Raw genomic sequence first — 13,940 nt, 5'->3', positions numbered from 1 at the left:
AGTTGTAGTCTGTTTTGGTTTGTAGTTCTTGGTGAGAGAAGAAGCTAGCGGTTTCCCTGATAAAAAATATGAACATTTTGATTCTTGTTTCTTTTGTTTCTTGTGACTTAACTTTCAATGAAAAGGCATGGACAAAAAGGGGGAAAAAGTCCCTCTCACCTCCAATTCTTTATTTAAAGTTCTTCATTTACAGAAATATTGACAGGATTTGTAACTGCACCTAAAATGCTCAAAGATGAAAAAAATCACCCAGTTTTGTACTGTAACAGTGAATTACAAGGAATAATATACAAGTTCTTACAGACAAAATTATAATTGTTTTGGTTAAGTTGCTGCTGTACCAGTAAGCAGCAAACACCTGAGGCAATCTGTGTTGCCCTAAACCTGGCAGAAGAAAGAGAATATTCAGATTATTTTATTTTAAAACAGACTATCATGTGCACACCCAGAAATATCTACTGAAATAAACCGTAAATGAGCATTTGCATTATTTTATGTAATTTATCCTTGTGTTGCCACAGCTTTGAAAAGCTGACATGTAAGTGGTACAAAATTTTATCAACAGTTCTTTTTTGGCTTATGCACTCCTGACTAAATTAAGCATGCTTCAAATTGACTTATAACAGGTCTCTCCTAGCTACTTACGGTATAAAAACAAATTAGAAAAAAATAGATCCAAAGACTGATGGAGAAACGGCATTCTCAAATCAACAATTAAAATATGTACTCAAGTAAAAACACAAACATTTATTACAGCTGCAGCACTCAAATAAATAGAAAACAGGACTGTGGTGACAATAAGTTGAGATCAATCAGGCATGATTGTCCACAATTATGCGGAGGAGAAAAGGAACATGAGTTCTTAGTTTCACAGTGGAAGTGCAGAGGAATTGGTGAACTTAATGAGTCAGCCAGCTGGACGACAGAAGATATGTATAAGTGGAGGGTTATTACGAGAAGTGAATGATTCCCTTTAATTTTCAATTACTGCAATCCATTTCTTCCTTTACCAATGAAGACCTTAAGACTGCTTGACCTTGTTCCTTTCCTGGTCGTTGATTTGCAGCTCGTCCCGGGTGTCCTCCCGCTCTGGCCGATCATCGCTCTGCCGGGCGATGAGCAACCGGCAGGTAAGCAGAATACCAAAGACTAGAGCGTGGGCGTATCGCTTCAGGGGGTCCCCCACTAGCTGGTGGAAGAACAGCACAGCCAGCATGACGAGCAGCAGCAAGAAGTTGGCCACATCCTTCGGCCGGCCCGGGACCAGGGTCAGCACCACTCCACAGCCCACTTCTAGGGACCCAATGATCTTGCGAAGCAGAACGGAGCTGATGCCGATCTTTTTCAGACCTGGCAGCGCCTTGGCATAGCTCTTGTACGCCCTTTTCTGAAACAAAAAAAAAAAAACACAAAGAAAAAGCTAAAAACTCTGCTAATGCTTTCACCATATTCAGCAGATTCAAGTGTTATTATAGTTTTTTAAACAGTTACTATTGGGGGTGCAACAATTGCAGTTTTCTATCCGATCACCAATCTTTAAAAAGCCTGGCCTGCCGATTTTGATTTTGGCCCATACCATTTTTTTTTTCCTGAAATGTCACAAAATATAGCAAGAATGTTGCTAAGTTGCTGGGATGGCTATTGTTAACTGCAAACGTGCAGACATGACCTGCTTGTGTTGTGACAGAAAGTGTCAAAAACACTAAGAACAATACATTAAACACACCCAGAAATCTTCCATAAATTTTTGGGCCAAACCATTTATCAAATATATTTCAAAAATTCTCAAAAATTGTATATGATTAAACAAATCTAGAATTATTTCAATTTTTTTAAATTGTATTTCAAAGAGCCCCTTTTACATTATAAAGGACAAAAGAACCCAAATACAAGACAAACGTCAAAAAGAAAATAAAGAAATTATGTGATACCTGACTTAATATGTCATAAAATAAATAAAAACAAAATAAAATATGTCAATGGTCTACCAAATACATACTTACATAAATAACAGATTTTAAAAATGATTAAAATATAAATAATTTTACATTTAACTCATGTGACATTGTAAATACTTATGCTCTCATTAAAGCAACAAAGGAGGATTTTCAAATTCAGTTTGTTGTGAGACTTCATAAACATAATTGATCAAAATTGTGGTAGGTTAATTTTTAAAACCAACCACAATTTTTATCATGGTCATTTCACTAACAATTACATTTCATATCAATAACTAATACAATGATTGTCAATCCCTACTGGGGTCTTTTTGACAAAACAGAGAAAGTTTATTTTCACGATACATGGGAGCGCAGGCATTCTATAAATAATCCTAATAATGAAATACCCAAATAAATAATCATGAGTCTATCTTTAACATACGACAAAGCCACATTTTGATACACTCAATTATTTAATTACATACTAATAAACAATCCATCTTTAATATATGATTTATGAATGGTCTAATGTCAGATCATCAATCATTATTGTGAAAAAAATCATGTGACAATAAATAATTATGTTTGCAACTCTGCAGAACTGTTGTAACTACTAATTCTGCACAATACAATAAATGTTTGCATTTACACCTCCAAATATAAATAAATGCAATTATTAAGTGTTTATCAGTACTACTGTATTGCTGAATGTAATTGTTACAGTAAAGCACCTTTATTAAAAATTAGAAAGTTTATTTTATAGCTGTTTTTGTTTTTGTGAGGCCTTGGTAGGTATGCAGTGACTGGGTATCCCCAAAAGTCTTTTATCTGCACGTTTAACAATAAATTACACATATATTATGTCAAAATTTTAAGTTCACTCCATCCATTCTCATTTTGAATCCAATTATTTATTTCTATATTTATCTATTTACATATTTCCAACATTAATTAATGTGTAATATGAATATATGCCTTTATGACTGTATTTTATTTTTAATGGGGATCATTGGGATGCTCTCCAGTCAGTTCTGATCCATGCAGGATGTTTCAACATCAGCACCTGCAGGTGCATCTCAGAAATTGCTCGAATACGCCGCCATTGCTCTTCAGTTCTTCTTTTTCTTTCTTTCTTTCAAAAAGGAAGCTGTGCAACCTCAATTTTAAATGCATACACATAGTAAATCGTTATTATTTCTGCATAAATGTAAGTAAATACACCGACTTCACAAGAAATATATATTTTACATTAAAGTGCTTCCGCAGCGCCTATTTCGGAAATTTTTTGTATGCGTTATACATTGATGGATAAATATTATAAGGTTTATTTTACAATAAAATGACCTTCACAATGATGATTACAGCAGAGCCACATTTATCTGCAATATAACCCAATTCTTCACAGGGATAACAAGGCTTTAATGTGGGACGTTGCTCTACAAAGAACTAATTTTCCGGTTCTTTCATTATTTAGGTCAGCGTCTCCATGTGTTAATATTCGAGCCCGTTTGCAGCAAGCCTAGAACAATGGCTCTCATTTTGCCCGAATGATGCGCTAAAAAAATCTACGCTTACTCACCATTTCACTGTAGGCATCTTTGCTTAGTCTCGGGGTGAGCTTAATAGTTCCCATAAACACGAAAAATAAACCCAGAGCAAAAGAAAGGGCCACTATAGTTATTGTCCTTGGCGAGGCCATGTTGCAACCGCCGCACACGCAGCCGGGCCGCTTCCCAGTGGAGAGTGGATGAAAGTCGGACGGTTTCCCTCAACCAGGGGGATGGGCTTCTGGATGAACCAGAAAAAAAATGGCGACACGGTGCCACCGCCACTTTACGTCGCATCCCCTAGTGGGGGGCTTTCTTCACAATTATACATAACAGAGAGCAATTTAAAACCGCTATTAGGCCACAGACTGGTGAAACTGAACCGCTGAGAAGGAATGACTTTTGGCAGCAGTTGGTGTTGCTAGGCAACCATGACACGCTATCGAGTCACTGCACAGGATTAGCTTAATTCAGCTTCGTCCGGGTTGTATGGGGCCTGTGGACAAAACTATTGTCCACAGGCCCCATGGACAATAATTCTTCTGTCACACAAGACAGAAGAAGCTAAATTAAATTGGTTGAGCTAACATGCGAGCTTGTAAAATTAAAAATTTGCACTAAAAGTGAAAATGGAACGTATGGAAACATTCTGCCAGAGCTTGATAAATTCAGGAGCAGTATCTTGTTGTAACAAGAAGATCATACCATAACAAATTCGTTATGACCAGAACGAGATATCAAAGTATGCTCCTATGACACATTTGGACTTGTTAATAAGACATAAAGGGGCTTGCTATGACTCTTTTCTCACTATATTTTAGTTTTACTGAGAGACTAATCTTATTACTACCAGTTTTGAAAAATAAGAAACATTCTCAATTTAATACTGCATCTTAAGAAAGTTTTCTTGTATAAACAAGATACTGCTCCTGGATTTATTTTTAAGCTTTTACGGTTAAAAGTTTCTGTAAAAGTATGATCACAGCTTTTAAATTATTAAGAAATGTTTTATTTGCGTGACTTTAAATTTTGACTATGAAACAAATGTGTCTATCTTGTCAGACAGAGTCTACGTTCTTCTGGTAATATTGCATCTTTACTCCGCTAATTATGACCATATTCTTGTAATTAAACAATTTTAAAAATGTTTTAGCCTGGTAGCCATGTACAACTCACAGAAGGGACAATAAAATCATTTTGAACATATTTTTCTATCATTTGTAATTAATTTTTCTTTCAGAAAAGAAAACAATAACAAAAAATATATTAAAATAGGAAATTAGGTTAAAAAAAATTTCAATGTCTAAAAAACTGATTTATTTTTTTAGATTTATTGCTTCTGAGTTTCCAATTGCATCCTTTTAGAGTTTAATTTGGTGCTGCAAAAGTTCACATTTTACTTTTTGCTATATTTTATATGAAAAAACAAAACATAAAAAAATAAAATTGAGATTTTATTTTTAAGTCATTTCGCCTAAACCTACTTCAACACGTCAAACGTAACGTCATTTTGGCCAAAAAGCTTCATCTTTGTTTTATCAGATTATAAAACTACTTTTTCCAGACATTGAAAACAAATCTCTTGTTAAAGGGTTAACCACTGGAAAACAAGGAATACCACCAATTTCAAAAAGTGAATAAACACAGATTATGTTTATCTGTAGTGTAATAAGTCTGGAAAGTTTGTCTGATCTAAACTGTGAAAAGTGAAAAATCAAAGCAGGAAAAAACACAGTCGCCTGACTTCAGAGCTTTATCCTTGACATCTTTGTATCCAAAGGTCAACTTCTAAATTCACCTAAAGAAGTCAGGAGAAATGTTTAGCCAAGGTTGAAGAACTTGATTCAGGAGCAGGTCAGTTTTTCCCCGTCCTCCTCTCGCTCTCAGTCCGAGGTGATGGAAAACATGGGTCACCAAGGTCAATCACATGTTCCAGTGCTTCCAGGTCACGGCTTGTTTGTGGCTGCCTTCCATGAAAATACTCCTTTTCTCTCAGTTTGGGAGACCTTTAATGATTAAAATGTGAAAATAGCTTCACTAGGACATTAATTCCAAACATCCAAACCATAAAGGTGAGCCCAAACTGTCCGACTATAACAGGACACAAGCCACTTTAGAGAAAATGTTTTTATTACATTCCATAATCTAATCAGATCTAGAGCAGTTTTTGCAACGATATCAGCTCATTGTTGGATAATTCTCAAATAATATTAAAAAATACAGTTTAAAAATGATCACATTTTACGAACTACAAATCAACATTTTGGCCAGGTACTCACAAAACTGCCTAAGTTTTCTCTTTTTTGTACACTGTACAACACGACTTTCTTTTTTTGCCTTCCCTTCACTGCACACTGAGACTTCTCCTCAAATGCTCAGGGGTCAGGAGGTCAATACAATGTTCCTTGTTTGGAAAAAGTAGCAGTTATTTCCAAGTGGATGAGGTGTTTTGAGTATTACTGCTGTAGATTGTAGGTTGTGTCTGTTTGGAGAGTCGGAAGCAACTGGATTCACTGTGCCTGAGCCTGATCCTGACGTTCCTTCAGAGCCTGGATTGCTTGTCGGTACAGATCTACCGGGAGACAGGTTCATCTGTTTAAATTAAAGTTTGTATTTTCAGAGTCCTGGGTTATTTTATCTGACAGATGGAGGTAAGAAGAAGTGTTTGTGCCTCACCAAAGGTTGCGGAAAGGTCCACGGGTTGAGAGTACGCCACCGGCATTCCCTCTGTATTGATCTTGTTTTTTCTTTTTACCTTCACAACCTTCTTCTTCCTCTTCCTTTCTCCTTTAGCTACATGTAAAATAAATTTTAAATATGAGGTTTTATTTCTACACACAATGTAGAAATACATAATGAACAACATAGGGCAGATAAGGACAACCTTTAGTTGGTGTGTCATTGCTTTCCAGGGATTCTGGAGCATCCACCATTTCTTCTTTCACCTTTGTCTTGCGTTTCAGTTTGCCTTTCTTCGGAGGGATCAGGGCACTGCTGGCTTTGTCTCTGCTTCCAGAACTTTCTTGCTCTCCTTCATTTGCTTCACCTTCCTCTTCCTCTTCAGATGCTTTTTCAACATCTTTAACATCTTCTTTAACCTTCACTGGTCTTTTCTTCATCTTCTTTGATCTCAGCCTCTTCTTCAGTGTGTTTTCCTGGAAAACAAGACTCATTATTTTGTTGTTACTCATGTGTAATCTACCAGATTCTTCAGATTTCGGTTCTCACTTTAGATAGCAACAAAATACCTTTTCCAAAAGACATGTTAAGAATTTAGCTGATTTAAAATGTGACTTATTATGCTTGTTTGAACAAGTTAGGATACAAAACATGATTATTAAATTTTTTGGCACAAAATCATTCTTAGATAATGTAATTTTAGTCTGATCAGTTCTGCCATTTTGATCTTTCTGAATGAGCCGCTCAAGGCCTCTAGCTGTGTTTCTATTGACCATATAATTGGGCAAATTGCAATTACGACAATAAATTTGCTTAATGGAAACATAAAAATTTTGAAAGAAACTCTCGTTTTTCAATAAAAACTTACCACCGTAGGATGGATTTTGGGCTGTATCAAAATTAGCATATTGCACAAAACTGCAACGCAAACACATAAAAAAAGAAAACAAAAAAGGAAAAGAACTCAACGGCGGCAAATTCACACCACATAAAACAAGATTAGAACAATCTAATAAATTACTGAAAATAAAAAAAGGGATCTTTCACGATCATTCACTGTCACTACGGGCGGAAAAGACGAAGAACACGACAGAAAGTAGTTGGAGGATAGTGGCGTCGCAAGTTTTTTAATGACTTAGGTGTGATAATTGCGTTTCTTATATAAATGTGTTTTCTCGACATTAGCGGGATATCGACAAAGATATTCTCGCATGTGTAATGGAAAGGCAGCTCCTGTCATTTTAAATCTGAATAAGCTGCTGATAACCACGCCCCAAAACTCAACGTCTGCACTCGCTCTTCAAAATGGCGGCAAACAGATGCGCAATTATATAACCGTACATCTTTGAAAAGTATTATCTTCCTGTTTCTGGGTAGTAAGTCAACAACAATATTTTTGCATTTTCAAGCAGCCGCTGTACAGCGCATACAGCCGTAAAAATAGCTGGCTAAACAGGGCGAAGCTCACTTGGGTTGCTAGCGAGCTCCCCAAGGGAGTTAGCTAGGCTGGGCTTGCTGGGTTGCTAGGTAACGTCTCCGTGCCTGTTGGTTATGACTCAACTGTCTGGAGGTTTTTGAAACCGCTAAGTTTCCAGACTACAAAAACCATTAACTTACTCCCAAAAAAACTTCTAGGCGTTTTATTAAAATGATTATTTTAAATTGTTTCGACTGTTTGAAGACGCAGTTTAGACCAAAATAGTAGTAGAAATCCCCAAAACAACAACAAAAAACGTCCCAAATGTGAACTGAAAGTAATTGTAATGTACACGATGACTGAAATTTGCTGTCTGGTCTATTATTTCCAGAGCATTTTTTTTTTTTTGCCGTGATGAAAACCGATGTTCTTCTGACCTTCTGCAGCATGTTCCTAATGGGCTGCAGCTTTCCTTCACCACTGTTCCTTTTCTCTTTGTCTCTGGACCGATGAACCTGACGCAGATCCGACTTACTGGATCTCATTCTGAGGTGAGACAAAAGTGAAAATTAACCATCAGCTCTTGTTAAAAGAATCAATCTCTGTTGTATTCAGTCTTTCTCTGGTTCTAACAGTACCGTTCAAGTTTGGATATTCTTTGCACTTTCTCGGTTCTGCCTTTCTTTTCTCTCTCCCGGGGCTCCAGAGGCCGCTTGCTGTCTTGCGCCACCCGGGCACACAGATCCGGATAATCCAGGCAAACAGCTCGCAGCAACCAGCGGAGCCCTCGCAGAGTCTTTCTGTCCGACCAGCGCCGCAGGTCCATTAAGGCTGAACAAGGCTCCTGGGAAGAAAAACAAAAGGTTCATTCTTCATATTTCAATCTGACTTTATTGTCATCAGGACTCCTAAACTAATGGAAAACTTTTAGAATATAAGTAGATTTTAAATAGGGAAAATAAAGTAAAGTAAAAACTGCCTTTTATCCAGCTATCAATCGATTTGTTTATCCATCCATCAATCAGTCAGTGCATTTGCCTTTCCGTCCATTTACTCATCCATCCTTCCTTCCATCCATCCAAGTTGAGTGTCTACATCCAGTCTTTCTATGACCTTGTTTCCAAGGCGACCTCTGAACTTTACTCACAATATGGCACAGAGAGCGGCTCTGGTTGACCAGCTTCTCTAAGGAAAGAATCTCAATCAGTTCACTTCCCAGCAGCGCATTCATCTTATCCTGTTTGTTTGCCAACCTGAAAGCACAACAACACACGTAGCGATTAATCCAATATAATTTAATTTCAATCAGAACTAGAAGTCATGTTAAAAGCAGGAAGACGTTACACTAATATGGGTTTTCCTGCAACCCTCGGTTGCTTCAGCAGGTCTGCAAGAACGTCCCTGGCCTCCTTCATCCTCTGCCTGTCGCTGGAGTCCACCACAAAGATGACGCCATGGGCTTCTCCGTAGAGCTCCCTCCACACTCCACGGGACTCCAGTGATCCTCCGGTGTCCAGCAGCGTGACGAGGTAGTTCTCCACTCTCAGCTCGTTTTTAATGCAGCCGTGGGTCTGCCCTGCGTCGACACCAGGAGGGACTGGAGCAGCAGAACAGGTGAGTCAGGAGTTACATTCCTGCTGAGGATATCTAACGCTGGTGTGTTTAGGACTGTACCTCTTAACATCCCTCTGATAGATGAGGTTTTTCCTGCTTTGTCAAGACCAACCACGAGAATGGTCACTTTCCTTCAGAGAAATAAAAACAGAGCTATATCAGTTCTCTTTTAAAGGTGACATATTATGCTTCCTTGAACAAGTTAGGATCGGTCAATGGGTTCTATAAAACATGTTCATTACATTTTTTGACCTCTTTAAGGCCTCTGTCACTTTAAATCCAAATAAGCTCCTATTGGCCACACCCACTTAACTGAATGTTCACATTGTACGTGAAAATGGCTGCAAACAGATGTGCAATTGTACAACCGTACATCTCTGAAAAGCATAAGTAGAGCCTCTTGCACAACAAGCAATAATGCAGCAATTGGTTTCTGGGTGGTCAACCACAAAATATATTCTCATATTTTCCAGCAGCCATTGTACAGCACATACATCAGTCAAACCAGTTAGAGCTCTACTTGGGTTGCTAGGTAACAGGCAGTGTCTGCTGATTTGTGACATTATATTTGGAAGATTTTTGAAGTGGCTCATTTTCCAGACAACAAAAAACATAAACTTAGTAGTGCTTTGGATGTTTTTAGAAGCAGTTGAGACTCAAATGGAAGTATAAAAAAATGCAAAATCCACATTTTGCATTTTTTGTCATCTAAAATGTGAATTTTGCATGACACACTCTTTAAGGCTAGGAATGCTGTACTTTTGGGAAATAAGCTTGGACCATATTCCTTGAAAAACCTTAGGGGTTTATTTATAAAAATAAAAATAATCCAGGCCAACCTGGCTCTATGTGAAAAGAAATCACCGCCTTATTAAAACAAATTGTCTTGTAGAAAGCAAAGTTAGATTTCACTGACCACAACCCTGGATGATTTCTGCCAAACTTGCAGAAACAAGAAATCTCTTAAGTAGCACCTGTCTGACACTAAAAGTAAGCCGAAGGATGATAACAAAAAAACAAGATGAAGGTTTGGATGGGGCTCGTCAAACTCCAACATGGCTGAATTCAAACAATTCTGTAAAGAAGAGTGGACCAAAAAGTCTTTTAGGCTAAATGTTGTCATCAAAAGTAACTAAATTAGGTATTAGATTTCAGGGGAAAGGACCAAGTATTTAGGTATTTCTATTATTCAATGAAAGTAACATTTAAACCCTTTATTCCATTTACTCTGGCAGTCTTCCTTTCATAATCTCAAAACATACAACCAAGATTAAAAAAAAGCAAATACAGAAAAAAAATTAACAAATGCATTTCTCCGTTGGAGCTTCAGGTTGAGAAAGCAGCAGTTTGTACCTGATTGGCTCCTGGATTTTGGCGACCCAGCTGCAGCAGTTGCTCATCAGGTTGAACATGCTGACTTGTGGAGAACAAGGTGAGCACAGCGGCCACCATCTTCTCTGGAACTGGTACCTGCAGGCAGGCGGTAAACCTCAGCATTAGTCGTAAAACGGGGCTGGAGCAGCTGGAGTAAACGGGTTTACGGTCGGGTCTGACGCAAAGACGCTTTGTGCCTGTCTACTCCGGGCTTTAGGGACGACCCCAGATTGTTGGCAGTTTCCCATGTGCATTGCAGTAGACGCTGAGCAGAAGGTCTGTCTGAGGTATTCAGGCCACTGACTAACCTGCTAGATATAAGTTTGTCAAGTACATCTGCTCAGGCACCATAATCTGCTGAAGCCAGTTTAGAATGGCCCACTTTGACAGTGTTGTTCACAAGATGACCCGTATTTGTCCTCAGCAGAAAAGCAGATGAGTTTTTATTGGACATTTTGAAAATAATGGACAGTAAATATGCTACTGTTCCTTAACAAAAGCATGCAAATGAGGGAAAGTTTCAGAGATGAATGCCATCGATTACATCCATCATGCCAATTAGGAGTCAAGGTTTTCATTTTATATTAGTTCATAATAATTAAAAAAATATTTATTCTATGATTTTATTTACTGATTTACTGAAATGATTGTCTGCTTCCGACTTTAAAATAAATACAATAGACCACATGTGTTATACTCAAGGCCTGGCGGCCATATTTGGCCCTCCATAGCTTTTTATGTGGTCCTCTAGATTCCAAATTACATCAATAAATCCCTCTAGTTTTCACAAACACAAAATAACCACAAAATGAACAAATCCCCACATTTTTTTTCAGATTTCATTACACATTTTTCTCAGGATTGGTCAAAAACATTGGGTTTAAGTGACTGCTGCCTCAGCCTTACTTATATATTAGTGCAAACTTAAGAAAAATTCTTTTGACTCCAAAAAACCCCCAAACAAACAGAAAAGCTATCACAAAATCCTGGATGGACTGATCGGTCTGAAAAGATGTTCAATATTGTTTACACTTGTTAAATGCTGAAACTACTGTTTATTGATATATTAACCAACTAATGGTTTTATCGATACATTCTGGCTCAACCGTCCCTTTAAGAACATTCAGATTTTTGATTTGGCCCAAAATGAAACTGAGTTTGACACCAATGATACAGAGTAATGTTCAAAATCTGAATCGCACCACTTCTTTTCTTTTTAAGATTTACAAAACACATTGGGTGTTTTGCATAAATTATTGGTTTCAGATTGGTAACACAGATTCTAGCATGAATTTCACTCATTATTGGATGGGAAAAGGAATTAGTGGTTATGAATATTACTACTTTTTTCACATCGAACGACTCATATGATGTTGCTACTGGCACAAGAAGAAGACGACAGCAAGTAGTTGGAGGATGATGACGCAGTACGTTTTTAATGACTTATCGCATGAACATACTTTTTCACGTGCAATTTTTAATTGCGTTTGTCATCTAATGGAAGCACTGCAATTGTGAAATTTTGTTTTGTTTTTTGATATTAGTGGAATATCGACAAAGTTTGCTCATATTTGTAATTTAAACACAGTTAATTACTTGGAAAGCCACCAGAGATTTAGACCGCAGCTTCTTAAACAGCTAATATATCAACACATCTCTGACTGTGCAGTCATAATTTATCCAGGCAAATATTTGCTATTTTTAATAGAAAGAACCTACATACACACACTAAAAACAGATTTAAAGTTTCCATAATCTCTTAAAATGTTGCCGTCTGAAGATTTTGAATCTTTGCCAAATGGTTAATTGGATGTTGTTCACCTTCAACTGAATTTTCTAGTCAGAGTTTTGGAAATGCAAAAGCTTTCATGGTTATGGAGGTTTTCCAAGGTATAAAGCTAAAAGACTTCAAACAAAATTACCAAACCGTCAAGTGAAATTATAAAACTATTTTGCTGTTCCTCAGAAATGTCAGTGAGATAATAAAACAAACTATTTACAAAATAAACCCACATTAACCTCTTACAACTCAGTATTCATCACAAAATGTCATTATTTGATTTTTGTTTTTAGTAATAATTATGTCATGCAGGTGCTGAAACGCAATAAAATGATCTTTTAGTGCTGGCACTAAAATAAAAAGCAGATTATGTGAGCAAATTACGTATCAAAATATGCAAATGTAAAAATTCATGGAGATACTCACAGAAGCAGATCTATGTCCATGCATTTGCTTGGGTGATGGTCCCGACTAACATCCTGCACCCACCTGCTGCTCAGTTAATCAGGCTCACGGTAAGCCGTTAGTCACCTCATGTGGGCGGTGCATCCTGGGAAACATTGTGCTCACTTCTCCACCAATCAGAGAGCGCACAGTCTCAGTCAAAAATCTCATTGGACGGCGCAGGTTTCCTTTTTAACTTTACCAGATGGAGGTGAATAAATCCGTCCAGGAGGTCTAAATGTATCGAGTGGTGTGATGTGTGACGCTCCATGATCTCCTTTCCCAGAATGCCAGAAAGCACTACAGATACTAAATATTTTCAATATAATTAACTTTTATTTTGCAAAAAACAGCTTTTAAGAACTTTTATAAGAGCTCTTCTTAATTATTTCATTATAAAAACTAATAAAATTGTACATTTATAAATCAATATGCTATGTTAGTATTGCTATATTAAATGTGTACAACTGTTTTTGTAATAAATGTTTTGTTTGGTTTTTTTTGTAATGTGAATCCGGGAAGAGTAGCCATTGTCATGGCAACAGCTAATGGAGATACCAAAGAAAATTGAAAAAAGAAATAATAAAAATTTCAACAGACTTAATTGTATAGAATCATGCTTTGTGTTTTATGAGTAGAAATAGTTGTAAAAGTCCTTTAAGAGACATTTGCAGATTTCTATGGAAGACCAAAGCTGACAGAATTAAAAATAAAAGCAGAAATACATCTCTGGAAAAAATGAAGAGCCCACTGCACTGAATCCCATTGAAATCCTCCTGGGTATTCCATCAAATGGAACTTTTCCTGAGTTAAAACATTAGTGTTGTTGTTTCTAAATGAATATGAACCTGTTTTATTTTCATTATTTGAAGTCTGAAAACACCACGTCTTTTTGTTATTTTCACCATTTCTCATTTTTTGTAAATAAAAACTAAATTTTTGCTTGGAATTTCAGACATTTTGTCAGTAATTCATAGAGTAAAAGAACAATATTAATTTTACTCAAACATTTACCTATAAAGAGTAAAATCAGAGAATCTGATCATTTTAAGTGGTCTCTTCATTTTTTCCAGAGCTGTATAAATATGTTGTTTCTCCTTGCACATGCATTTTTGATAAGAAATTTATATATTTTATTTAGTTTC

The 13,940-nt window shown here is 36.8% G+C and overlaps 2 protein-coding genes across 3 annotated transcripts; both read right to left on the bottom strand.

Annotated features, from left to right (window-relative positions):
- Positions 1-149: 149 nt before the first annotated feature.
- tmem35 (transmembrane protein 35) lies at positions 150-3,897 on the bottom strand. The gene is made up of 2 exons (XM_044127910.1): positions 3,520-3,897; positions 150-1,387 (listed from the first exon to the last, which is right to left on the bottom strand). Exons 1-2 carry the CDS (start codon positions 3,637-3,639, stop codon positions 1,022-1,024), a joined length of 486 nt encoding a protein of 161 aa, XP_043983845.1. The 5' UTR covers positions 3,640-3,897; the 3' UTR covers positions 150-1,021.
- Positions 3,898-5,599: 1,702 nt separating this feature from the next.
- arl13a (ADP-ribosylation factor-like 13A) lies at positions 5,600-12,867 on the bottom strand. 2 transcript variants are annotated; one of them, XM_044127907.1, is made up of 10 exons: positions 12,778-12,867; positions 10,551-10,667; positions 9,258-9,328; positions 8,928-9,180; positions 8,731-8,836; positions 8,222-8,427; positions 8,021-8,129; positions 6,372-6,642; positions 6,164-6,280; positions 5,600-6,059 (listed from the first exon to the last, which is right to left on the bottom strand). In XM_044127907.1, exons 1-10 carry the CDS (start codon positions 12,795-12,797, stop codon positions 5,998-6,000), a joined length of 1,332 nt encoding a protein of 443 aa, XP_043983842.1. In that variant the 5' UTR covers positions 12,798-12,867; the 3' UTR covers positions 5,600-5,997. The 2 variants fall into 2 exon arrangements, with proteins under 2 accessions (XP_043983842.1, XP_043983844.1); XM_044127909.1 differs by having other exon boundaries at positions 5,603-6,079.
- Between the last annotated feature and the right edge of the window lie 1,073 nt (positions 12,868-13,940).

This window comes from Gambusia affinis, linkage group LG09, assembly GCF_019740435.1.
Source record: "Gambusia affinis linkage group LG09, SWU_Gaff_1.0, whole genome shotgun sequence".
NCBI lineage: Eukaryota > Metazoa > Chordata > Actinopteri > Cyprinodontiformes > Poeciliidae > Gambusia > Gambusia affinis.
This window is presented reverse-complemented; position numbering and strand designations above follow the sequence as displayed.